The sequence below is a fragment of the Bubalus kerabau genome, chromosome 7, assembly GCF_029407905.1.
Source record: "Bubalus kerabau isolate K-KA32 ecotype Philippines breed swamp buffalo chromosome 7, PCC_UOA_SB_1v2, whole genome shotgun sequence".
Lineage (NCBI taxonomy): Eukaryota > Metazoa > Chordata > Mammalia > Artiodactyla > Bovidae > Bubalus > Bubalus kerabau.
Window position 1 is genome coordinate 22,065,128 of NC_073630.1, and position 26,810 is coordinate 22,091,937.

Here is a 26,810-nt window from a genome sequence, read left to right on the forward strand (position 1 = left end):
CCACCTCTTCTTAATATCTGCTGCTTCTGTTAGGTCCATACCATTTCTGTCCTTTATTGAGCCCATCTTTGCATGAAATGTTCCCTTGGTATCTCTAATTTTCTGAAGAGATCTCTAGTCTTTCCCATTCTATTGTTTTCCTCTATTTCTTTGCATTGATCACTAAGGAAGGCTTTCTTATCTCTCCTTGCTATTCTTTGGAACTCTGCAGTCAAATGGATATATCTTTCCTTTTCTCCTTTGCCTATTGCTTCTCTTCTTTACACAGCTATTTGTAAGGCCTCCTCAGAAAACCATCTTGCCTCCACGCCAGAGGCCAGGGGCGGCGGCCAGGAGGAGCAATCCACGCCCAAGGCCAGGGGCGGCAGCCGGGAGGATCAACCCCATATCCAAGGAGTGGTGGCTGCGTGGGCGCAGGAGGGCCTAGAGGAGCTACCCCACGTTGAAGGTCAGGAAGGGCGGTGGTGAGGAGATACGCCTTGTCCAAGGTAAGCAGCAATGGCTGCGGTTTCCTGGAGCAGCCGTGAAGAGATACCCCACGCCCAAGGTAAGAGAAACCCAAGTAAGACGGTAGGTGTTGCAAGAGGGCATCAGAGGGCAAACACAATGAAACCATACTCACAGAAAACTAGTCAATCTAATAACACTAGGACCACAGCCTTGTCTAACTCAATGAAACTAAACCATGCCCTTGGGGCAACCCAAGATGGGCGGGTCGTGGTGGAGAGATCTGACAGAATGTGGTCCACTGGAGAAGGGAATGGCAAACCACTTCAGTATTCTTGCCTTGAGAACCCCATGAACAGTATGAAAAGGCAAAATGATAGGATACTGAACGAGAAACTCCCCAGGTCAGTAGGTACCCAGTATGCTACTGGAGATCAGTGGAGAAATAACTCCAGAAAGAATGAAGGGATGGAGCCAAAGCAAAAAGAATACCCAGCTGTGGATGTGACTGGTGATAGAAGCAAGGTCCGATGCTGTAAAGAGCAATATTGCATAGGAACCTGGAATGTCAGGTCCATGAATCAAGGCAAATTGGAAGTGGTCAAACAAGAGATGGCAAGAGTGAATGTTGACATTCTAGGAATCATCGAACTGAAATGGACTGGAATGGGTGAATTTAACTCAGATGACCATTATATCTACTACTGTGGGCAGGAATCCCTCAGAAGAAATGGAGTAGCCATCATGGTCAACAAAAGAGTCCGAAATGCAGTACTTGGATGCAATCTCAAAAACGACAGAATGATCTCTGTTTGTTTCCAAGGCAAACCATTCACTATCACAGTAATCCAAGTATGCCCCAACCAGTAACGCTGAAGAAGCTGAAGTTGAACGGTTCTATGAAGACCTACAAGACCTTTTAGAACTAACACCCAAAAAAGATGTCATTTTCATTATAGGGGACTGGAATGCAAAAGTAGGAAGTCAAGAAACACCTGGAGTAACAGGCAAATTTAGCCTTGGAATACGGAATGAAGCAGGGGAAAGACTAATAGAGTTTTGCCAAGAAAATGCACTGGTCATAACAAACACCCTCTTCCAACAACACAAGAGAAGACTCTATACATGGACATCACCAGATGGTCAACACCGAAATCAGATTGATTATATTCTTTGCAGCCAAAGATGGAGAAGCTCTATACAGTCAGCAAAAATAAGACCAGGAGCTGACTGTGCCTCAGACCATGAACTCCTGATTGCCAAATTCAGACTTAAATTGAAGAAAGTAGGGAAAACCACTAGACCATTCAGGTATGACCTAAATCAAATCCCTTATGATTATACAGTGGAAGTGGGAAATAGATTTAAGGGCCTAGATCTGATAGATAGAGTGCCTGATGAACTATGGAATGAGGTTAATGACATTGTACAGGAGACAGGGATCAAGACCATCCCCATGGAAAAGAAATGCAAAAAAGCAAAATGGCTGTCTGGGGAGGCCTTACAAATAGCTGTGAAAAGAAGAGAAGTGAAAAGGAAAGATATAAGCATCTGAATGCAGAGTTTCAAAGAATAGCAAGAAGAGATAAGAAAGCCTTCTTCAGCGATCAATGCAAAGAAATAGAGGAAAACATCAGAATGGGAAAGACTAGAGATCTCTTCAAGAAAATCAGAGATACCAAAGGAACATTTCATGCAAAGATGGGCTCGATAAAGGACAGAAATGGTATGGACCTAACAGAAGCAGAAGATATTAAGAAGAGATGGCAAGAATACACTGAAGAACTGTACAAAAAAGATCTTCACGACCCAGATAATCATGATGGTGTGATCACTGACCTAGAGCCAGACATCCTGGAATGTGAAGTCAAGCGGGCCTTAGAAAGCATCACTATGAACAAAGCTAGTGGAGGTGACAGAATTCCAGTTGAGCTATTTCAAATCCTGAAAGATGATGCTGTGAAAGTGCTGCACTCAATATGCCAGCAAATTTGGAAAACTCAGCAGTGGTCACAGGACTGGAAAATGTCAGTTTTCATTCCAGTACCAAAGAAAGGCAATGCCAAAGAATGCTCAAACTACTGCACAATTGCAGTCATCTCACATGCTAGTAAAGTAATGCTCAAAATTCTCCAAGCCAGGCTTCAGCAATATGTGAACTTTGGCCACCTCATGCAAAGAGTTGATCATTGGAAAAGACTCTGATGCTGGGAGGGATTGGGGGCAGGAGGAGAAGGGGATGACACGGGATGAGATGGCTGGATGGCATCACTGACTCAATGGACGTGAGTCTCAGTGAACTCCGGTAGTTGGTGATGGACAGGGAGGCCTGGCGTGCTGCGATTCATGGGGTCGCAAAGAGTCGGACACAAATGAGCGACTGTTCTGATCTGATCTGACACTTCTTTTTCTTGGGGATGATCTTGATCCCTGCCTCCTGTACAATGTCATGAACCTCTGTCTATAGTTCATCAGGCACTCTATCAGATTTAATCCCTTGAATCTATTTTTCACTTCTACTGTATAATCATAAGGGATTTGATTTATGTCATACAGGAATGGTCTAATGATTTTCCCTACTTTCTTCAGTTTAAGTCTGAATTTGGCAATAAGGAGTTCATGATTGGAGCCATAGTCAACTCCTGGTCTTGTTTTTGCTGACTGTATAGAACTTCTCCGTCTTTGGCTGCAAAGAATATAATCAGTTTGATTTCGGTGTTGACCATCTGGTGATGTCCATGTGTAGAGTCTTCTCTTGTGTTGTTGGAAGAGGGTGTTTGCTATTACCAGTGCATTCTCTTAGCAAAACTCTATTATCCTTTGCCCTGCTTCATTCTGAATTCCAAAGCCAAATTTACCTGTTACTCCAGGTGTTTCTTGACTTCCTACTTTTGCATTCCAGTCTTCTAATATGAAAAGGACATTTTTTGGGGGGTGTTAGTTCTAGAAGTTCTTGTAGGTCTTCATAGAACCGTTCAACTTCAGCTTCTTCAGCATTAGTGGTCAGAGCATAGACTTGGATTACTGTGATATTGAACGGTTTGCCTTGGAAACAAACAGATCATTCTGTCGTTTTTGAGATTGCATCCAAGTACTGCATTTCTCACTCTTTTGTTGATTATGGGGGCTACTCAACTTCTTCTAAGGGATTCTTGCCCACAGTGGTAGATAAAATGGTTATCTGAGTTAAATTCACCCATTCCAGTCCATTTTAGTTCACTTATTCCTAAAATGTCGATGCTCAGTCTTGCTATCTCCTATTTGACCACTTCCAATTTGCCTTGATCTAACATTCCAAATTCCTATGCAATATTGTTCTTTACAGCATTGAACTTTACTTCCATCACCAGTCACATCCACAACTGTGTGTTGTTTTTGCTTTGGCTCTCTCTTCATTCTTTCTGGAGTTATTTCTCCACTGATCTCTAGTAGCATATTGGGCACCTACCAACCTGGGGCATTCATCATTCAGTGTTCTATCTTTTTGCCTTTTCTTACTGTTAATGAGGTTCTCAAGGCAAGACTACTGAAGTGGTTTGCCATTCCCTTCTACAGTGGATCACGTTTTGTCAGACCTCTCCACCATGACCCGTCCATCTTTGGTGGCCCTACATGGCATGGCTCATAGTTTCACTGAGTTAGACAAGGCAATGGTCCATGTGATCAGATTGATTAGTTTTCTGTGATTGTGGTTTTCAGTCTGCCTGCCCTTTAATGGAGAAGGGTAAGAGGCTTATGGAAGCTTCCTGAAGGGAGAGACTGACTGAGGGGAAACTGGGTCTTGTTCTGATGGGCGGGGCCATGCTCAGTAAATCTTTAATCGAATTTTCTGTTGATGGGTGGGGCTGTGTTCCCTCCCTGTTATTTACCTTGGGCCAAACTATGGTGGAGGTAATGACGATAATGGCAACCTCCTTCAAAAGGTCCCATGAATGCATTGCTACACTCAGTGCCCCCAGCCCTGCGGCAGGCCACTGCCAACCCACGCCACCACTGGAGACTCCTGGACACTCATAGGCAAGTCTGGGTCAGTCTCTTGTAGGGTCACTGCTCCTTTCTCCTGGGTCCTGGTGCCCACAAGGTTTGTGTCCCCCAAGAATCTGTTTCCCCAGTCCTGTGTAAATTCTGGCAGCTCTATGGTGGGGTTAATGGTGGCCTCCTCCAAGAGGGCTTATGCATACCCAGGTCTGCTGCACCCAGAGTCCCTGCCCCTGCAACAGTCCACTGCTGACACATACCTCTGCAGGAGACATTCAAACACAGTTCTGTCTCAGTCTCTGTGGGGTCTGGTCCTGGTGTGTACAATGTTTGTTTGAGCCCTCGGAGCATCTCTGGTGGGTATGGGATTTGATTCTAATCACGATTTCACCACTCTTACCATCTTGCTGGAGCTTTTCCTTTGCCTTTGGACCTGGGGTATCTCCTCAAGGCAGAAGCAGAAGATAAAAGAAGAGGTGGCAACAATACACAGAACTATACAAAAAAGATCTTCACGACCCAGATAATGATGGTGTGATCACTCACCTAGAGCCAGACATCCTGGAATGTGTATTCAAGTGGGCCTTAGGAAGCATAACTACAAACAAAGCTAGTGGAGGTGATGGAATTCCAGTTGAGCTATTTCAAATCCTAAAAGATGATGCTGTGACAGTGTTGCACTCAATATGCCAGCAAATTTGGAAAACACAGCAGTGGCCATAGGACTGGAAAAGGTCAGTTTTCATTCCAATCCCAAAGAAAGGCAATGCCAAAGAATGTTCAAACTACCACAAAATTGCACTCATTCATCTCACATGCTAGCAAAGTAATGCTCAAAATTCTCCAAGCCAGGCTTCAACAGTATGTGAACTGAGTACTTTCAGACATTCAAGCTGGATTTAGAAAAGGCAGAGGAACCAGAGATCAAATTGCCAACATCCATTGGATCACAGAAAAAGCAAAAGAGTTCCAGAAAAACATCTACTTCTGCTTTATTGATTATGAGTGAGTGGGTGAAGTCGCTCAGTTGTGTCCGACTCTTTGCAACCCCGTGGACTGTAGCCCCCCCAGGCTCCTCCTTCCATGGGGTTCTCCAGGCAAGAATACTGGAGTAGGTTGCCATTTAAGCCTTTGGATGTGTGAGTCACAGCAAACTGTGAAAAATTCTTAAAGAGATGGGAATACCAGACCACTTTACTTGCCTCTTGAGAAATCTGTATACAGGTCAGTTCAGTTCAGTTCAGTTCAGTCCCTCAGTCATGTCTGACTCTTTGCGACCCCATGAATCGCAGCACACCAGGCCTCCCTGTCCATCACCAACTCCAGGAGTTCACTCAGACTCATGTCCATTGAGTCAGTGATGCCATCCAGCCATCTCATCCTCTGTTGTCCCCTTCTCCTCCTGCTCCCAATCCCTCCCAGCATCAGAGTCTTTTCCAATGAGTCAACTCTTCGCATGAGGTGGCCAAAGTACTGGAGTTTCAGCTTTAGCATCAGCCCTTCCAAAGAAATCCCAGGGCTGATCTCCTTCAGAATGGACTGGTTGGATCTCCTTGCAGTCTAAGGGACTCTCAAGAGTCTTCTCCAAAACCACAGTTCAAAAGCATCAATTCTTTGGCGCTCAGCCTTCTTCACAGTCCAACTCTCACATCCATACATGACCACAGGAAAAACCATAGCCTTGACTAGATGGACCTTTGTTGGCAAAGTAATGTCTCTGCTTTTGAATATGCTATCTAGGTTGGTCATAACTTTCCTTCCAAGGAGTAAGCATCTGAAAAATGTCCCTCAAAAGGAAATAGGAGAAATGTGTGTGTGTGTGTGTACACATGATTTCAACTGTTCTATCAAGTGTCCCTCAACAGGAGCCACCAAAGGTAAAGTTGATGTAAAGGTCTCCCCCATTATGTTTCACATGAGTAGGTATAGAATTTCTCTTTCAAGTGAAAAAGGTAAGATGAATTCTTGGTATCACAAATTACAATTCTGGATTCTTTCAGTGAAACCTCCACCTCCACCCTTTCATGATCACTTACCGTGATCACTTACATATTATTTAGACAGTGTTATTCATCATAGACCATTGTAGGCAGGCTAGGGATCTTCCCACTTAGAAAGCATATGTTCCAAGTAGTTAACAGAAAAACTGTGGAACTTTAGCTCTTTGGGACTTCATGCAACATCTGCACTTACCTTCTCTGTTTCCTGGTTCTTTGGGGGGATATTATTGATTACAAGGGCTTTCCTGGTGACTCAGATGGTAAAGAATCTGTCTGCAATGTGAGAGATGCAGGTTTGATCCCTGGGTCAGGAAGATCCCCTGGAGAAGGGAATGGCTACCCACTCCAGTATTCTAGCCTGGAGAATTCCATGGACAGAGGAACCTGGTGGGGTACAGTCCATGGCATTGCAGAGTTGGATATGACCAAGTGACTAATGTTTTCACACTGTTGCTTGCAAAAGTAATATGTTTAATCAAAATCAAACAATTTTAAGCCAAGGACTCATTTGGCAACTCAGAGAGATTGAAGGGAAATAGAGATTTTATATATATATATATATATATATATATATATATATATATATATATATATATAAAGGCAATGGCACCCCACTCCAGTACTCTTGCCTGGAAAATCCCATGGATGGAGGAGCCTGGTAGGCTGTAGTCTATGGGGTCGCTAAGAGTCAGACATGACTGAGTGACTTCACTTTGACTTTTCACTTTCCTGCATTGGAGAAGGAAATGGCAACCCACTCCAGTGTTCTTGCCTGGAGAATCCCAGGGATGGGGGAGCCTGGTGGGCTGCCGTCTATGGGATCACACAGAGTCGGACACGACTGAAGTGACTTAGCAGCAGCATGTGTGTGTGTGTGTGTGTATATATATATATATATATATATTATATTTTATTATATATATCTTTATATAAAAATATACACATTTATATATATGGAGAGAGAGAGATATGCTTTGTAAAAATTAAAATAAAAAAATGAAATAATTCAGCCTGTGGAGTGTTGGTTGAAGGCCTCATGGTCCCTGGCTCCCTGACTGTCATTTGGAGTTTCCCTTAGTTGGTAATGCAGATTGTGCCACATTTTGAGAATAAATCCTCTGTGCTGCCCTCAATGTGTAATGTAATACTTTCTCTTGGTTCGGTAAAGAAGTTCTAAGGGTTGGTTTGGTTTCACATTAGAATTAGACAGTTTGGAAACAATGAACTATATTCATAATACCCCTTTTCTCTTGAGTATCACCATCACATTCAAGTCCAGTGAACTAGCCCTTATCAATCTTCCGTATGTCTTAGAATGGAAGTTAAACGAGGAATATGAGGGCAAGAAAGACAGCAGTGGAGATTTCCGTTTATCAGGGTACATGATTTTTAGGTCTTTCTGTTACCTTAGCATGCTAACTGTATTTCTGCCCATAGGTAATCAACAAACATTTCTATTTCCCCTGCTCCACTGTTTTCTGGACCCAAATGATATGCCTCATTTTATGTTTTCTTCAGGATGGACAATGCATTATGTGCTGGGTTAATGATCTCTTGAGTTTTTAACTGAATGGTCCTAATGGCTCATTTTGTTTTTCATGGATGATAAGGTAATTTTCTTTAATACCAAGAGCCATAAAACATGATACAGGCATCACTCAGTCCAGTAACCATAACGATGCCACTGCTACTGAAATTTACTGGTTACATCTATTACCATCCCAATGTAACTAACAAAACCAGTCTCTTATTAATACAGTTCCACCATGTAGGCTGTGCTGCTTACGTGGGGAACTGGAATAGTTAGAAAGATATTTTTGTGACTGAGAAATGATAATTTTTCTTCTCTAAAAATAAACCTTGTATGCATAACCCTCACAATAAGACCATTCTCAAACAAGAAGTGATCTAAAGAAAGAAGTCCACTATGATCTCAGGGCTCTGTATTCAATCCAAAATAACACATACATTTTGAAATAAGGGAATAACCCAGACTTTCATACCAAAGATACAAGATTCCCAAATAATTTTCCTATGATTAAATTATATGGGTGATAATTTTATTGTTAAATTTAGAGTAAATTTCATGAAAAATTAATCCTACCTTCATTAGATAGTTCACCTGTTGATTTCTTATCATTTGGTGATGTACTTGTATCTATTGCTGGTAGAGTTGTATTTATTTCAGAAGTTGTTGATGGTGGAGTGGTTGTTGCTGGGGCGTCTGAAAAAAAAAATTGTGTTAAAGTAGTTTCATTAAAATTTACATTTATTTTGCTGAGAAACATTCTAGTATATTTAAACAAAATAAACCTGTATGTATGGTTTTGGAATTAATTTTCTAATTGTAAAAGAATTCAACCTTGAGTTCAGTATTCATTCATTCACTCCAACAGCTTCTCACCAATGGCATGAATTTTTAAGATGATTGCAGGAGCAGTCTGTGGTTCTGAAAGAAAATAATATCTTACAAAACCAGTGAGGAATACATGTGTAAGTTTGACACAAGCCAACTAAAGTAACATTGTCAGGTGAAATAATTAAACAAATACTCTCTGGGCAGTGTTCACCAAGTGTTATTATAGCAAGTTATTGTTACTAAATACTAAAAAATCTCAGTAGTAATTCATTTCTACCTGGAACATAGCATTCTCCTTTCTTTCTCCCCTCTCCCCCTTTTCTCTCTCTCTCTCTGTATATACATATATAGATATAGATAGATAGATGTGTGTGTGTCTAACTATATATGTAAATTGATTGTCTCTTTGGAATATATTAGTAGACAATAGATTAAAAAATTCAACAATTGCTACAAGCCTAAATTCTTGGTGATAGAGCCACCATAAATCTGCCTTTTAAAATCATTTATTTCTCTCAACTGTAATAATCAAAAGCACAGAAGTGAAGACAATACAATGTTATATATATTGTATATTCATTTTTAATAATTATTTTTGGCAATAGAAAGTCACTGTCTTATAGTAACTCTTAAAACGTCCATTGCAATATTATTTTTTAAAGTGAAGCATGTAGGGCTTCTCAGTGATCTATGGAAAGATTTGTTTCACACAATATTATTGTAATTTTTTAACATTTATACAAGCATATGGGGTTTCCCAGGTGGTGCAGTGGTAAATAATCTGCCTGCCAATGAAGGAGACACAAGAGGTGCGAGTTTGATCCCTGGGTTGTGAAGATCTCCTGGAGAGGGAAATGACAACCCACTCCAGTATTCTTGCCTGGAAAATCCCATGGGCAGAGGAGCCTGGTGGGGCTACAGTCCATGCGGTCACAAAGAGTCAGACACGAGTGAGCACACATACACACAAACATACAGTCACACAAGTGGATCCAAGTAGTTCAAACACATGTTGTTCAAAGGTCAGTTATAGAGTCAGAGAAACGAATGTTGATAAGAGGGTGGACTCTGAATAACAAAAACTTTTGTTCAAACTCCAGTCAAATTGGGTATGTCATTACAGTAAATGCATGTCCTTCGTATAACTTGTCAAATTTAAATTTCATTCAAAATTTTCCTCTTTGAATTTGAGGAAAAAGCAATAATCTTGAAAGTCAGTGAAAAGTAATATTTGAGATGTCACGAGATAAGAGTGTTCTTCCTGTTTCGTTTTGTAGATTTGAGGGGCTTGGGAGTGTTAGTGCTCAGCTCTGACTTTGTTTACAAAGAGCTCACAGAAATTGCTTGACATGTTCAGCATATACTGACAAGCTCTGTCCACACAGGAACAACAGCATTGCCTTTTCACAGGCTTTACCGAAACCAAATCAAAGCTTTTTTCACCTCTGGAGATGCATTCACACCCTTGGTCTTACTACCCTCCCCTCCTGCCTTGCAATATCTAGCAGATAAAAGGAACACAGCACATATGAAGTTACCTTTGCTCTATTAATTAGTCATTTTGTTTTTGCTATCTTTTTGTCCTAGAGTCCATGATATAATACTAATTTCTAAGTTTAAATTGATATTGAAGAAGAAGTTATTCACAGAAGCATATACTACTTGGATGGGAATTTCATCTGTAAATAGCTTGAATGATTTCTCTCTTTGACTTGCTAAATATAAAACAACCTTAATTTCTGAGTATAATCCACAACTCCAGAGATATTTTTCATATTTCTTTTTTCCCTTCCTTACTTCATTCTTTCCTTCCTTCTTTCCTTTTTGCTTCTGCACACACTGGTAGCCAATATGAAAAGCATAGTTAAATAGTGAAAGACTTTATGTTGTACCAAACAGCATCACACTTAGGAGATTTTAATAGGATAGGGAGTATGTCTGTACACATTAAATAACAAAGAATACTCTGTTTGAGATGTGTATAACAGTGTTTCTCAAACTTTGGGTTATTAAACAGTTAAAGACAAATGCATTGCAGTCAGAGCTTTTTCCCCAAATGAAAGAGAAAAGAGACAACATTAGAGTAGTTTTGTAAATAATGAGAGCAAGTATTGTTTCATGAAGCTTTTGCTTAGGAGTGTGTGTGTGTATGTATGTGTGTGTGTGTGTGTGGTGTGTCTGAATGAAATGTGTGCCAGTGCAAAATGTATTTCTTACAGTGATTCCAGCTAAAAATTTGAAAACTGTGGGACAAGAAAAATTGAGGCAAGAATTTATAGACGATGACTACTCTTCTGGCATGAGGAAGGAATACTTCATGAGGGAGTTAACAGGGGCTGGAGCTTGAAGAGTGAGTAACATGTTCACACAGAAAGAGGAAAGAACATGAGTGAAGGTGTGAAATGGGGGAATGAGAGGGATTTGAGGGCATGCAAAGAGGTCTGTTTGGCTGAACTGCTATTGCTATGAGAAGACATGGTGGATGTATCTGGTAAAATTCTGGAGACCAGATTATAAAGGACTTTGAATACCAACCCAGAGACATGGGACTTTACCTACAAGTCTGTTTGGAGCAATGGGAAGAGACCAAAAGGAAATTCAACTGTAGAAAACATGATTGGGAAATGAGGAGGGCAGAGAATGAGAAGCCACTAGTTGACCTTGAACTAAAAGCTCCCATTTCTATGTTTACCAATGTCGTTGGCCCTCTTGAAGTTGTCATGTGAAATCAGTAAGTTCACATGTATAGTTTGAAGCAAACTAGTAGGGAAATTTCTAGCCACAAATTTCTACCACATAATTAACATAGTAAGATTGAGATATTTGCTGCTGTTAAGTCACTGAGTGACTCTGTGAACCCATGGACTGCTGCATGCTAGGGTCCTCTGTCCTCCACTATCCCCTGGAATGTGCTCAAATTCATGTCCATTGAGTCAGTGATGCTATGTAACCATCTCATCATCTGCTGCCCCCTTCTCTTCCTGCTCTCAGTCTTTCCCAGAATCAGGGTGTTTTCCAATGAGTCAGCTCTTCACATCAGGTGGCCAAAGTACTGGAGCTTCATCATCAGTTCTTCCAATGAATATTTAGGGTTGATTTCCTTTAGGATTGACTGGTTTGATCTCCTGTCAAAAATCTTCTCCAGCACTCCAATTCAAAAGCATCCATTCTTCAGCCCTTAGTTTTCTTTATGGTCTAACTCTCACACCTATACGTGATTACTGGAAAAACCATAGCTTCGACTACATGGACGTTTGTTGGCAAAATGTTATCTCTGCTCTTTAAAGGAAATGGCAACCCACTCCAGTGTTCTTGCCTGGAGAATCCCAGGGATGGGGGAGCCTGGTGGGCTGCCGTCTATGGGGTCGCACCGAGTCGGACACGACTGAAGTGACTTAGCAGCAGCAGCAGCAGGTTTGTCATAGCTTTCCTTCCAAGGAACAAGCATCTTTTAATTACATGGCTGGTTGACCTCACATTCCAGTTGTCCAGTTCTAGAAGAGTGGCTATGCCATCATGGTTATCTGGGTCATTAAAGCCTCTTCTGTATAGTTCTTTTGTATCCTTGCTACCTCTTCTTAATCTCTTCTGCTTCTGTCAAGTCCTTACGGTTTCTGTCCTTTATTATGCCCATTCTTGCATGAAATGTTCCCTTGGGATCTCCAATTTTATTGAAGAGATCTCTAACCTTTCCCATTCTATTGTTTCTCTTTTTCACTGTTCATTTAGGAAGACTGCAATATAATGTAAGGCTTTTCCTCATCTTCTTCCTTCTACACGTTTGGCCACTGATTTCCCAGCACTCATTACTGTCTCCATTACCACTTCTTCAGATTGTTCAACAGAGAGCATTTCTTCTTTTGGCAAGGATTGACAAATAACCCATATAAATATGGAGCATCACTATGTTCCAGGTAGCATGTGAGTACTTTCTGTGGATTATCTCATTTAATCCTAATAAAGACCCTACAATGCTCATACTCTTATGATCACCATCTTATAGGTGAGGACACTGAAGCTCAAACATGGTACGCAGCTTGCCCATATTGTACCCTGGGAAGTAAGACAGTTGGAATTTCAGTACAGACACCCTTGACTCCAGAGAAGATACTCTTAACCATCACACATCTGGCCATGGCGTGGTGGATTCATGCCAAGCCACACTCCCCTCTACCTTCTTTCTGCCTCTGACAAGGTGTCATACTGAAAGTGTGGAAGTGAGTAGACACACTGATGTTTTGACTCCATGTGCTTAGGATGAAGAAAGAAACAAAATATCTCACTTTTTCTTTTTAATAACAAGCATTCATACTGTCATCTACATATAAATAAACAAACATATAAGATGTTTCTATATTAGACTTGAAGCTTCAAAGGATATTTCTAATCTTTTAAAGGTGTTTAAAATTGAAAAATAAAAACAAGAGATTTACTGAGTTTAAAAAAAAATTGCAAATAGAAATTTTCTCTCCTGATATGATGGAAAAGATTTATTCTAACTACCACCATTAATGGAGAAGGAAATGGCAGCCCACTCCAGTATTCTTGCCTGGAGAATCCCACTGATGGAGGAGCTTGGTAAGCTGCCGTCCATGAGGTCACAAAGACTGAGTGACTGATACACACTGCTATTAAAGTTTTATTAACCAGGGTATGAGTAGCTATCAATTATGCTTTTTCTCTATTATCTGTAAATTTATTCTAGGTCTGATTTGATCTTATACTAAACTATTGAGGGAAATGGTTTTTTATGAAGTATTTTCTCTTCACAGGACATGGTGAGGTAGCATTTTTTCTCTCTTTACTTCCAAAATGTTTAAAGATAAATTTAACAAGGAGACCTGTGCTTCATGGCTTTGCTTGTGCCAAACCAGAGAGTGCTGCTCTTGAGAGAAACAGATGGTGCTCCATCCCCATTCCACCCTATCCAATACACTTACACTGAGATAGCACAAGGGATGCAAAGCACCAGCTTCCTTACATTATGAAAGAATGAAGTAATATTGGGATTTTAATGACAATCACTGTTGTCATTCTCAAAGTTTGAGAATTCAGTTTATGGCTAGAAACCAGGTATCATATTTTCTCCTGTTTTCAAATGATCAAATCATTGACTCTAATCTTCTTAACATGTTTTGTAATTACATTTATAGGTAACTCACAAATAATCTCTGAGAGTTAGAATTTCATCCATCCTCATAATGAGCAACTGTAACCAAAAGTAAGGGGGTCCAGTTGCCCGCCGCTCAAAAGCCAATAAAGAGACAAGGTTGGTGGAAAGTTTGCTTTATCTTGGATGCTGACAATCCACAGTGAGGGGAAGGTGGACTCCTGTCCAAAGGTCGATTACCACCCCCCGGTTCCCTGCACACTGACAATCAATGGGCAAGCACTTTTATAGATGGAAGAAAGGCGCTACATGCAGAAACAGCACGGTTGACTCGGACAGTCATCTTGAAATTGGTCATCTGTGGTCTGACCAGTGTCATCTGGACTGTTTTAAGTACAGTTAGTCTTCAGTTCCAGGGTTGGTTTGTTCTCATTTCTTTGAGGCCAGTTCTCAAGAGTGCGGCACCTCTTGCCACACTCTTGCCACATGTCATGGCTACAATCTGGTCATAATATAATTAACTTTTTTCTACCTGGTGGGAGTTTCAGTATCTATAAGACAGCTCACAGGATATGGCTCAGAATATTATCTATGGCCCTTGAGGAGGAACTAGAGGTCCTTAACTATGCTGAATGACTAAACTATTATTATTTCATTTTATTGGACTGTTTTCCTTTGTTTCTTCATGTTCTCACTTCTCTGACTAAACTTATTGTTTGGCTAAAGTTTTTCCACAGACAAAAGGCAGGCGAGGGGGTGAGGGTGGGGGAGTAAGGACCATAGGGTTCTGCTTTGTTTCAAAACTGTTTCCCCATCTACCTTTTCCCCTACCAAGTCTGTGTCTAAAGTCCACTGAAAATCCACTACTAAAGATTGATCTCGCTTTTTCTAGATCAACACAAACACTGAATGACGGTAACTTAAAATTCTATAACTTGAAACCTGGAAAAAACTTTAAAAAAATATCCTAATGTAATAGAATCCATACATTTTACAGCTTAGAAAATGTATGAATTTAAGAGAGTTTCAAAGATCACGGCACCAATTAATTAAATTCCTTCTCTAATTCTACTATTTGTGGATGTGGAATGCACTTGTGCAGAGACACTGCTGAAGTTTTCCTTTGAATTATCTGAGAAAATATTTTTTCTTAGCCAGTTTTAACCATAAAGACAATTTCAGAAGGTTTTACGTTCTTTAAGGAAACAGAATGGTTTCTTTATAAACCTTCAAAATACCATTATTAGGTAATAACTTAATGAACTAGATTAATTGCTTTATGGAACTGAAGGTAAAGTAGATAACTTTATATTTCAATAACTTAGAATGTATTGCTTCTACTATTTTATATTGTCTTCATGCAATGCCACTTCCTATAAATACCACCCCTTAGACTTTTGGAAACTTTTACAGATTATATATTGAAATAAAATGATTGTCAATTTTCATTTATCACTTGCAGATGCTTCTTCACTATGTATTATAGCTTATAATGAATACAGATCCACTTCTTATATTTATATGTGATGGCAATGCATAAATCTGGATGTTTTAAATAGTGATAAGGTCCTTTTTCATAGTACTTTGTCAGTAATAGCTAGCATAATTTTTGCTCAATATTGTACCCTATATCTTCTTTGTCTGAAAAGAAGTAACAAAGAATTAACAAAGTTTAAGTGGAAAATTTCGGTTTTCCCTCACACATGAAAATATGTTAAAATATTAATTATATAACACAGTATATTATAAATTTATACATGGATAAGTAAAATATATTTGTATATTAATATAACAATAAATACATGAAATATGATACCACTTTCTATATTCTCATCAAAACAGAACCTTCATGAAAGATAAGGGACTGATTCCTTTTAATTATCAATGTCATATCAACACATTGCCCTTTGACACAGCAAAGGTCACTTTGGCCTACTTCCAACCAAATGAAATACAGTTAATTTTTTTCCTCAATTTAAAGAAAACAATTATTACATGATGATTTCTTCTATCTGCATTGGCCTGATAATTTCAATATTTTCTATATGAAGTGCATAAGTAAGCTACTAGCCAATGAGACTTTTACCTCAACAAACATTTGTCTATTTTAAGAAAAATTAAAAATACGTTTTTCCTAGAAGAATTTAGACTTTATTTTGATACCCAAGCTATACATATATGAAACAACTGTAAGGTTATGTTGGTTATGTCAAGGTGCTGTATAAAAATGTTGCTGGAGCTTCCCAGGTGGCTCAGTGGTAAAGAATCCGCCTGGCAATGCAGGAGACACAGGTTCAGTCCCCGGTCCAGGACGATCCCACATGCCATGGAGTAGCTAAGCCCATGTGCCGCAACTACCGAGCCTGTGCTCTAGAGCCTGGGAGTCACAACTACTGAAGCCTGTGTGCCCTAGCTCCTGTGTTCTGCAACAAAAGAGTAGCCCCTGCCCTCCGCAGCTAGAGAAAAGCCCGCACAGCAATGAAGGCCTGTGCGGCCTTCATTAAAATAATGAAATAAATCAATAAAATTATTTTTTAGTGGTGCTATATAATTAATACTGTGTTTAGTTTGTTGTATGCCAGTTCAGTGAAATCAAAGTAAGGCTATGTCTCTATGTATCTGGGATAAACAGAATCCTTCTCCTGGTGGAACAGATTTCAAGAGGAATCAGATAATTTTGCACAAGAAGGAAAGAAAAAAATTGTCTTATGGCAGAAAAAGAAATTAGGGTATTCAAAAAGAAGGGGAATGTCAATAGTGCCAAGTAAAAAAGAGACTATACAATATAAGGCCTGCAATGGGGCATGGAGGATATTACACACTTAAAAGTAGAATCTTTTGGTAAAAACAGGGAAATTTCATTTTAAATGAAAGCATTAGAACTAGTGGGAACTCTTAAAAAAAAGGATTTGAAGTTTAAAGTATTTTTTCTATTAAGGCTAACAAAATACTATAGCGAACGCAAAAGGTTTGAGAATGCTTATCTTTCGTAGGTGGAATGAATTTGGGGGCTAAGAAGAAAATCTCATCTCTGACAGGAAGAAAACATGCAGATAAGTGGGCGAGAGCTCTACCCCACAGAGGAATCTCCTCAGGTGGCCAGCCATCTGTGAGGTGGGGAGGAAGCGCCAGGCCTGGCAGGTGCCGGCATGGACAGGTGTCTCAGCCACCTGGCCCCTCTGGGGAGGACAGGAAGGCAGCATTGCACTTGTGAGTTTCTTAACCAGAAAACAATAATATCTGCAAAACGGACCCACGGATCCGAGGTGCTTTGGCTGACAAACGGATGGAGGCTCCCAAGGCAAATTTTCTCCATTCATCCAGGTGTCAGGTTTGAAATTATGGGAGTTTGCAGGTATTTTTCCTTCACAAAACAACTGTGATTCTTTAAAGATCAGGCTCCATGATTGCAGACTCTATTATAAGGGGACTTTTTATATGTTGTACCAGGTTTGAGGTGTGTCAGCTCTTTGAGGTATAAAAAGGCAAAGGTTATATTTTTATATTTATAAGAATGGGAGTATTCAGGGAAAGAAGTGACCTGGCCATACTCCTGGGCTCTAAGACAACCGTCCCGAGACTCCTCCTGCCGTGCTCTGCTCTGACTCCAGAGAAGAACCGTGATTCTGTGATTCGGAAATCTTCCAGGGAAACCTGATGCTTAGGCTTCACACGCAGATTCTGGTCACCTCCAGCAAACTGTACAAGCAAGTCTCTTGGGCTTGTCTAGGGAAGGGGAAAAACCACAGACCCCCTCAGTCCTGGGAGGAACAGTGCTGCTCTGTCCCAGCTCTGGGCTCCACTCAGGGGCAGCAATCACCATGGAGAGCAAAGTCCTACTCTCTCTCTCTCTAATGGCACCCCCAGCTTTCCTCTGAGCTTAGACTGTCACCACCTGAAATCCTGGGTCTTTGATACAGGCCCTCCTGGCATTTCCTCAGCAACAGGGACGGTCTTGCTAGACATTTTCCTACAGCAGGATACATTAGTTTAGAAGAGCGACTTGCAAGAAATGACACCATGGGAAGTAGAAGGACACAGGGACTCTGCAGTTGTGACATCAGCTAATGATGTCGCTGCATGAGCCACTTCGCCGCTTTGGGCCTTGGTTTCCTCTCTATGAAAAGTGTCTGCTGAATAGAGTTTCTTCAGCTACAAAATTATATTACTTCTAAGTTTAAATTATAATGCAAATATCCATTATGGCAAATAATAAAATGTAAATTGCATTACTACATACCAAGAAGGAAGCTTGTACTTCAGAAGTTATATACAAAGGCTTCATGAAGTTATAAACTCATCACCCGGGAGAAATCTAAGTCCCCAAATGATTTCTGTATTACAAGGGACAAAATGACTAACTCTATATGCAGTCTGAAAATGTTACCTGGTCAAAATATATTTCCCTTCAGGTGTTAGTCTACCTGGAAATAGAGAAAATGTGAAAGACAAAATTTGAAATAGATATTTGGATTACTTTGTGTTGGAATGTTCTTTTTTAACATAGAAGAGCAAATGATGAAATATTTTACATAGATAAAACTGATACCAACATGAATGAACAGAGCTTATATACAATAAGCTACACAACTTCTCAACAGTGTGTATGTGTAGGTCTGTGTATGTGTGTTCATGTCTACTTTCGATTAGTGACAGCTGAGTTTGTAAGAAGTCTACAGTATTGCATTTGAAGCTAGAAAATGATATTTGCCTGAATTTGAGATGTCATGTTTATTATTTCATTAACTCTTACTTTTGACTTCTCTAAATGTAAAGAAAAACTCTCTAGCTGATTTTAAATGCTATTTAATTTGTATCTGTTGAGAGATGGTAATTTCAGTTATTAAGGGGTAAAATAAGAGGACAAAAGTTTATTTCTATCTTCAGAAAAATCAAGGTTGTTTGATTTTTCAAAGACAATCTTTTCTTGCCCTAAAAAGAATGATTTGAATAGACAAACAACTTTAAATAATAGACATTCCAAGAATTAAGCATGTGTAATAATAATTGCTTTCATATCACTTGATTTTAACAATTTCATAGAACAGTAGAACAGACACTACTATTATCTCCATTTTATAGATGAAGAAATCGAGGTCTGATTGTGACTTGTCAAGACTCAGAGTAGAAGGTGTTAGAGCCTAGTTTATATTCAGATGTTCTAAGCCCATCTTTCATGTTCTTTTCCTCTACATTGGCTAGTCTTAGAACTGCAATGTCATGTTTGTGGTTGCAAACTTAGCACACATACATGGGGTTGCAGAGTCAGACACATGCATGCTAATATTTAGCGGCATTCTGTTTTCTCAACTAGTGGGTGCCATTTATTATCTTATTGGGAAGGTAGTTCACAATTTTCATGCAAATGAAGGATTTACTTTCAAAACATTGGAGGACCACTACTTTGTGGATCATGGTGTATCAATAACAGTATAATCTTGTTCATTTGACTAATGGTTTTATATAAGATTACAAGCTGAGCCAGAATTTGATACCTTGTCTTATTCATTCCCTGCAAATAGTGAAGGACAGTCTTTAAACACGCGTGACATACTTTTAATCAGAAACAAATATGCAAAGACTTAACAGAGCAGGGGATTTACAGCCCTTTGTTTCCAATATGTACCAGTTCCAAGTGCTAGAATAAAAGCATATCTTTCCTCCTGTGAATCTGTTTCTCCACAGTTTTCCACACTGGAGATGGAAAAACTGCTCAGTTTGCTCAGATGGAACCACATGCCCAGTAGATGCCCATCATGTATTTATATGCGAACAGAGAAGAAGTCATGGTGTCTACTTTCTTGTTTTGGAGACTAGCTTTCTAGCTTTTATATGGTATATTTTTCCAAATTAAAAATATTTGAACACTCCTTCAGGATGCCATCAAAAGAGTCGCTTGTAGTGGGCTAATTAAATCTAACACATTTAAAAATAACTCTGCATGTTGTGGGACAGATGCAGCCTTTGGAAAGAGAGAGAGCTTACATTGAACACTGCAACAGATTTTTGTTATTTAATAGTGGGCAACAGACATGTTTACAGAATATGTTTTCAAAGCTTGGTTGGGAAGTATCTGCTTTGCTGACAATGGAAGAAATTAGAACATCCATATTTAAAGAGACGGATAGCAAGAAGTAAAGTATATATTCTTATTTCTCAGTTGACTCACATTCACCTTATAATTTAAAAGTAGTACCCTTTTGTATAATATCATTAAAATTTAATAAGAAGAATGAACCTCTCCAAATTCCTTTCCCAAATGCCAAGATGAAGACTAGGATGGAAAAGTTTTTCTGTCTTATTTGGGCTTGCCAGGTGGCACCAGTAGTAAGGAACCCACCTGCCAATGCAAGAAACATAAGGGAGGTGGGTTCAATCTCTGGGTTGAGAAGGTCCCCTGGAGGAGGAAATGGCAACCCACTCCAGTATTCTTGCCTGGAGAATCCCTTGGACAGAGAAGCCTGCCAGGCTATAGGTCCATAGGGTCACAAAGCATCAGACACGACTAAAGCGACTTAGCACTAGCACAAGAACAAATATTCACCTGTACACTTGTAAGAAGTGATTTTGGAAATTCAGAAGGATGCCCAAAACTGAAAGAGCTGTAAGTGAGAACTTAATTGCTCTTCCCAAGAAAGCAGAAATGATTTGTTCTTTTTAATCCTCGAGGGTGAGAGAGCAGAGGATGTAGAGGAAGAGAAGAGAGAAGAGGCCAAGAAAGAAGGTGAAGCATCTAAAACCTTTTAAGAACGGAGGTATTTAAAACTTATCCTTAGCTTTGCACCTCACTGTTGTAAAGCCCCCCTCCCTATGCATAAAGTTACCTATGCATGCAGCATGCAGGCATGCACTCCACATGAAGTCAGCAAATATCCAGCAAGACTCTAGTTAAGTGGATCTTTCTGGGCATGCAGGAAAGCATGGGGAATTACATTTTGGTTGTTGCCAATGCAAAGATGAAGAAAGAGTCACAAGGAACCAAACAGAGTACAAGATTCAGTGGAAGCAGGAAGGTGGAAACAAAGATGAACATGAAAACTTAATCCTCTCTCCACCCAGAATTATTTGAGGAAATGTGGGGCAATGGACTTTTTCCCAGAGCAGCAAGTAAGTCTTTAGTCTGAGCATGTTTTTATATTAAAGGTGGATATATCCAGGAGCCATCCTTGTTATATAAAATTATTCTTATTAAGTGCTGTTTACTAGACTCAGAATCAAATTTGCTGAGTCACAATTAGGTGTTTATGGCAAAAGATAATTGTAAATTTGTTCTGTAGCAAATCAATCCAGAATTGGCTATAAATCGTTTGCTTCCCAAATATGGCAAGATGGATAATCAGAACAAATAGACTTTGGAGCTATAGAGCAAGCGCTTCAATGCAGCAGTGATAATTATTTAGATCTGAGATACCACCAGTATTAAGTATAAAGTGTTATCTAAGCACAAAAGTTACCATTAGATTACAGTTGAATTTATTGTAAACTTGTTTTTTCCAGTTTTAAAGATGAATTCATGCCAGAACAATTAAATTTTACTTTCCTAACAGCAATATTAATAGAAGAAAACCATAGATGTATTATGTCATTATTATAAATATATAATTAGTTTCTTTTATCCAACATGCTTAAGAAATATAGTGCTCTGTATAACTAAACATTTTTTTAATTAGTGTAGAATCATTATGTGAAATATACAAGAAAAATCAATTTCCAAGCAATTCTAATAGATAACATTAACATTCATCTGTGTATCTCCTGCTACTCATACTTAACAATAGGTGCTTATTAGCAGTTTTTTATATGCAAAATTTAAGTTTTACCTGAATAGCCAGAATCTTCAGACTATTATAATTAATCTATCACTTTAAATAGATTACCATTTGCTAAAAAAGAAAATAAAAGGTGGGTTGTATTTATGTAGAACATACGATCTACTATTGAAACTTCATATTGAAATAAAATTTCTGGGTTTAAATTTATTTGGAAATCATTATTCCTTTATGCTTTATTACTATTTGTAAACATGCCTCTGCTTTTTTTGTGAATTCAACAGTGTTGAATCTATGGTTCATAAACTGGGATTTATGAGTTTTTTCTAATATAAGGTCACTTCAAAATCTGGGAAAAATTTGTGGGGCATTTTCTATGCTCTTGGCATTTTTATTATTTCCAGTGAGACTTCTGTAACATTTGAAAGTATTACACTTCCTATTCTCATGGGTGATAAAGGTTGAAGTGAAATGTGTTTGCTAAATTCAGAAGAGTCACTTACCAACTATCAAAGTATCTTCAAAACTCTTGTCCATTTTAGCAGGTTTCTAGGGAGAAAATGGAGAAGGCAATGGCACCCCACTCCGGTACTCTTGCCTGGAAAATCCCATGGACAGAGGAGCCTGGTAGGCTGCAGTCCATGGGGTCGCTAAGAGTCGGACACGACTGAGCGACTTCACTTTCACTTTTCACTTGCAAGCATTGGAGAAGGAAATGGCAACCCACTCCAGTGTTCTTGCCTGGAGAATCCCAGGGACAGGGGAGCCTGGTGGGCTGCCGTCTCTGGGGTCGCACAGAGTCGGACACGACTGAAGCGACTTAGCAGCAGGGAGAAAAAGAAACTGACAGAAGGAAATGCCATAGTTGGCTGTAGCAGTCTCCTAAGTTTTAATCTCTTGGAAAGTGTGTTCAAAATTTCATTCACTCCTGTACCACCTTTATGAGCTTATTCATATTCTTTATCTACTATTACTTCTTTACTTTTTTTCTTTAAAATCAAATCATTTAAAACTTAACTATAAAAATAAATAGTATGACATAAGTCATATTCCATAAAGATATCATTGACTATGATGCTTCTATGCTTGAGTCCTGCTCTCCTTATATTGAAAAGTGGAATTTGTGAATGTAACACCAAACATACACCTAGATAACTATAAGTATCATGGAGATTTGAGTTAGTGTTGTTTAATTCCACTGATGCCTAAAATTATCTCAAGTACCTGGAAATACTGCTCTCGGTGAAAGTTTTTAAAAGCCACTAAATAAGTCTTAAATTATTTTGAATGTACTAAATTTTAGCTTTTCCATATGACAGAAAGTCAACCTTGACTCCATTTTTATCCTTCTTTTTTTTACCTCATGCCATCATGTATTATTCCCATCTTTCTTTAAGAATCAAGGTCAAAAGAGCCCAAAGCTCATTACTGATAATATAGGTATAAACGAAGGACTGAATAGGTGATCAACAATTCATTAACGACCCGAAAGCCTATGTGGAGAAAATGCTGTACGGCTGATCCTTAAACAATGAGGGGGTTAGGGGTCCTGATCCTTTGTACTGTCTGCACATAATTTATAGTCTTCCCTCCTGATCTGAAGTTCCTCCTTAACCTCTGTATTTGAGGTTCTGCAGCCACCAATTCTACTGAACTCCAATTGTGTAGGACTATGCAAGCGTTCGTGCTAAGTTGCTTCATTTGTATCTAACTCTTTGTGAGCCTATAGTGCACCAGGCTCCATGGGATTCTCCAGGCAAGAATACTGGAGTGGGTTGCCATGCCCTCTTCCAAGTAATCTTCCCAACCCAGGGATCGAACCCGCATCTCTTAAGTCTGCTCCTGCACTGGCAGGCAGATTCTTCACCACTAGAGCCACGTGAGAAGCCTTGTAGGACTATAGTACTTACTATTTTAAAAACACACATATACGTGAACCTGCATAACTCAAACCTTTGTTGTTTAAGGATCAACTGTATATAAAAAAGGAGCCATACAGCCTATCATAATCCAGTTAAAATCAAAATCAGGTTTTTAAAGGATAGTGTGTTGAGCTACATTTTTAAGATCTTGGATAATAGTAAGGAAATGTACACTGAAAAATAACTAGATAAATTATTATTCATTTATAGGACAAAGTTTAGTAGGAATAAATATAAAGTGAACAACAAAAGCAAAAAATGTACAAATTTAGTAAACAGTACAGAATAAATACATCAAGAAAAGGTGTAAAGGCAAAGGAAATCCCAAGCAAGAAGTGAATAATTCGTATGATATTTTATCTTAAAATTATGCTTGCAGATAAAACTGTATGGTGAGATCATTATATACAACTCAGTGGTAACTATCGTTATTTTGCTTAAGAGTGGTTAGATTCTTATTACAACATGAATTCAATTTCCATCTCTGCAGTCTAAACAAGTAGGAGCAAAATTATCAAAGAACAGAAACTAATGTGAGTAGAGAGGTAAACTGAATTCCGGGAGGAGAAGAAAAAGGAGTTGGAATGATACACTGTTTAATCTGAGGAAACAATATCTGAAACTAACTTAATCTTTTTCAAATTTATTTCTTTAATATCATTTGTCTCTTTAACTTAATTTCCCAATATGTGAATGAAAGTTAAAAGAATTTCACCTTAAAATTTCACTTTTTTGTTTCACTAGATGAAAAAAAAAATCAGAAATTCTTTCACTAATATTCAGTTAGTAAAATGCAGTTCATTAACAAATTATTTTCATATAAGTACCTCAGGAAACACAATGATAACTATAAACCAAATTAATTAGTAAAATATATCTGCCATAAAAAAACATGATAACTTCCATAATTACAATGCATAACTTTTTATCTATGTTGGAAGAATAGAAAAAACTATATATTTATAAAATTTACGACTATTATTTTTGTTAGTAATATAGTATTGTAAAATGGTCATAAAGCATCATTTTATCTGTACCATTTATTCAATGGTAAATTAAAGCTCTGATTTAATGAATTTAATTCATTAAGGCATATAAGAGATATATGTCAAGGCATATAATCCTAAACATGTTTCTGGATTTATGAAGCAAGTAAAAAATGAATCATATAAATAAATGCAGCCAATATTAATCAAACATTTACTGTGAATGTAGCTTAAGAGAAAAGAATTTACCTTGCTAATTGGGAAAAATTCACTTGATACAGGGTGTTCATTCTGTTCATGTAAATATCAATTAAATTTAGATCAAAAGCTTGAATTTATTACAAATTTTATTGGATAACACTTGAATTAGCTATTCATTGCTGTGCAACAAATTATTCCTAAGCATAACTCTTAAACCACAATTATTTACTGTCTTCACAGTTTCTGCCATCAGCTCGAGGCTTGACGGATCTGGAAGATCCATTTACATGGTGGCTCACTCCCCTTGCTGACGACTTGGTGCTGGCTGTCAGTGGAAGGTCAGGTTTTCTCCACTGGGGATTTCTGCCTGGCTGTTCCCACAACACAACAAGATGGCTGGCTTCTCCCTGAGAGAGCAATCTGAGAGACCTTGGCAGAAGTCATATGTCTTTTACTTCCTTGTCCTGGAAATTACACGACATTTCCACTGATTTCCAAGAGTCACACAATTCAATTTTAAGTAAGTGTGAGAATGGGCCATCCAAGTACTTGAATACAAGAGGGAAGGATTATTGGAGGCCATCATGGAGGCTGGCTACCAAACTGCTCAAAATTTGCTGGATTACTTTCAAGTACAAAGATAACTAGGGGCTTCCCCAGTGATGCAGTGGTAAAGAATCTGCTTACAATGCAGGAGACACGGGTTTGATCCCTGGGTCAGGAAGATCCCATGGAGAAGGAAATGGCAACCCACTCCAGTATTCTTGCCTGGGAAATCCCATGCACAGAGGAGCCTGGTGGGCTACAGTCCACAGGGTCCCAAAGAGTCAGACACGACTTAGTGACTAAACAACAACAAAACTCTTAAGTATTTAAAATTCTGTTTATAAATTGAAAACAGCATCTATCATTTTGCCTGCCTTTTAGGGTTTTATAGAGATAACGTATATAAAAAATACTTTGTAAAATCTTAATTAAATAAGCAAATATGGCATTATTGTTGTTAAGTTATATAGTCAGATGTGGTACCATGCTGAAATGATTTTATAGAAAACAAAGCACATGGCTTCACTCATAAATACTTTTATTAAATGTTTTATTAGTTTTTACAAATGGTTAAATTTTTAAAAGTACTTCTCCTACACTGAATTAGAAGGATACAAGAGAAAGTTGAATTTGAATGAAATTAAGTCCTAAAGTGGAGAAGGCAATGGCACCCCACTCCAGTACTCTTGCCTGGAAAATCCCATGGACAGAGGAGCCTGGTAGGCTGCAGTCCACGGGGTCGCTAAGAGTCAGACACGACTAAGCGACTTCACTTTCACTTTTCACTTTTATGCATTGGAGAAGGAAATGTCAACCCACTCCAGTGTTCTTGCCTGGAGAATCCCAGGGACGGGGGAGCCTGGTGGGCTGCAGTCTATGGGGTCGCACAGAGTTGAACACAACTGAAGCGACTTAGCAGCAGCAGCAGCAGCAAGTCCTAAAGAGGATTAAACATTGTTTCATTTCATGACAGCCTGTCTGAATCACCGAGAAGCATATACAGCAAGCTTCAATCTAGATTTCAGAAGTGCAGTTCTAGCCTCACAAAGAGGACCAAGGGAGACCAGAGATCTTGAGGTGCAATGACATGTGGGTCAAGTCAGCCTTCAGTCTAGTGGGGTAGATTTACAAATCAACTCTTATATTAAATTAAATATGATGAATGCCTCTGACTACTAAATAGTCGGTTGACCAAAAATTCCTTCAGGGTTTTCTGTAAGATATCACGGGAAAAACCCAAATGAGTTTTTTGGCCAACCTAATAATTCCAGGTAAAAACATTTTACAAAAAGCTACTTCAATGCAAGAGGACAAACCTGAGCAAAGGCAAGTCTTACTTGGAAGGCTCTGACCTTAAATAAGGAAAGGTGACTGACACCTGCATTAAGAGTGTAACAGAATGAGACCGAGAGGAAATCAATAACAGCTAAAGTAGAACTTCAAGTATCCAGTGTCTTCCCTATTCATAAAGGGATGTGTTCCAGAGTTTCAG

At 38.9% G+C, this 26,810-nt stretch overlaps 1 protein-coding gene and 1 long non-coding RNA gene across 4 annotated transcripts in view; one reads left to right on the plus strand and one right to left on the minus strand.

Annotated features, from left to right (window-relative positions):
- EMCN (endomucin) overlaps nucleotides 1–26,810 on the minus strand; it is a 128,360-nt gene that overhangs the window by 75,958 nt on the left and 25,592 nt on the right. For 2 of the 3 annotated variants that reach the window (XM_055587809.1, XM_055587808.1), the window contains exon 2: nucleotides 8,530–8,649. In XM_055587809.1, coding sequence (XP_055443784.1) covers nucleotides 8,530–8,649 — 120 coding nt within the window. Of the gene's footprint in view, nucleotides 1–41; nucleotides 392–8,529; nucleotides 8,650–26,810 lie in introns of those variants that run through there. The other variant, XM_055587810.1, reaches the window with a different exon arrangement.
- LOC129657530 (uncharacterized) lies at nucleotides 391–25,178 on the plus strand. Its single transcript, XR_008716784.1, has 3 exons — nucleotides 391–547; nucleotides 20,564–20,618; nucleotides 25,013–25,178. It is a non-coding gene; the product is annotated as an uncharacterized LOC129657530 (long non-coding RNA).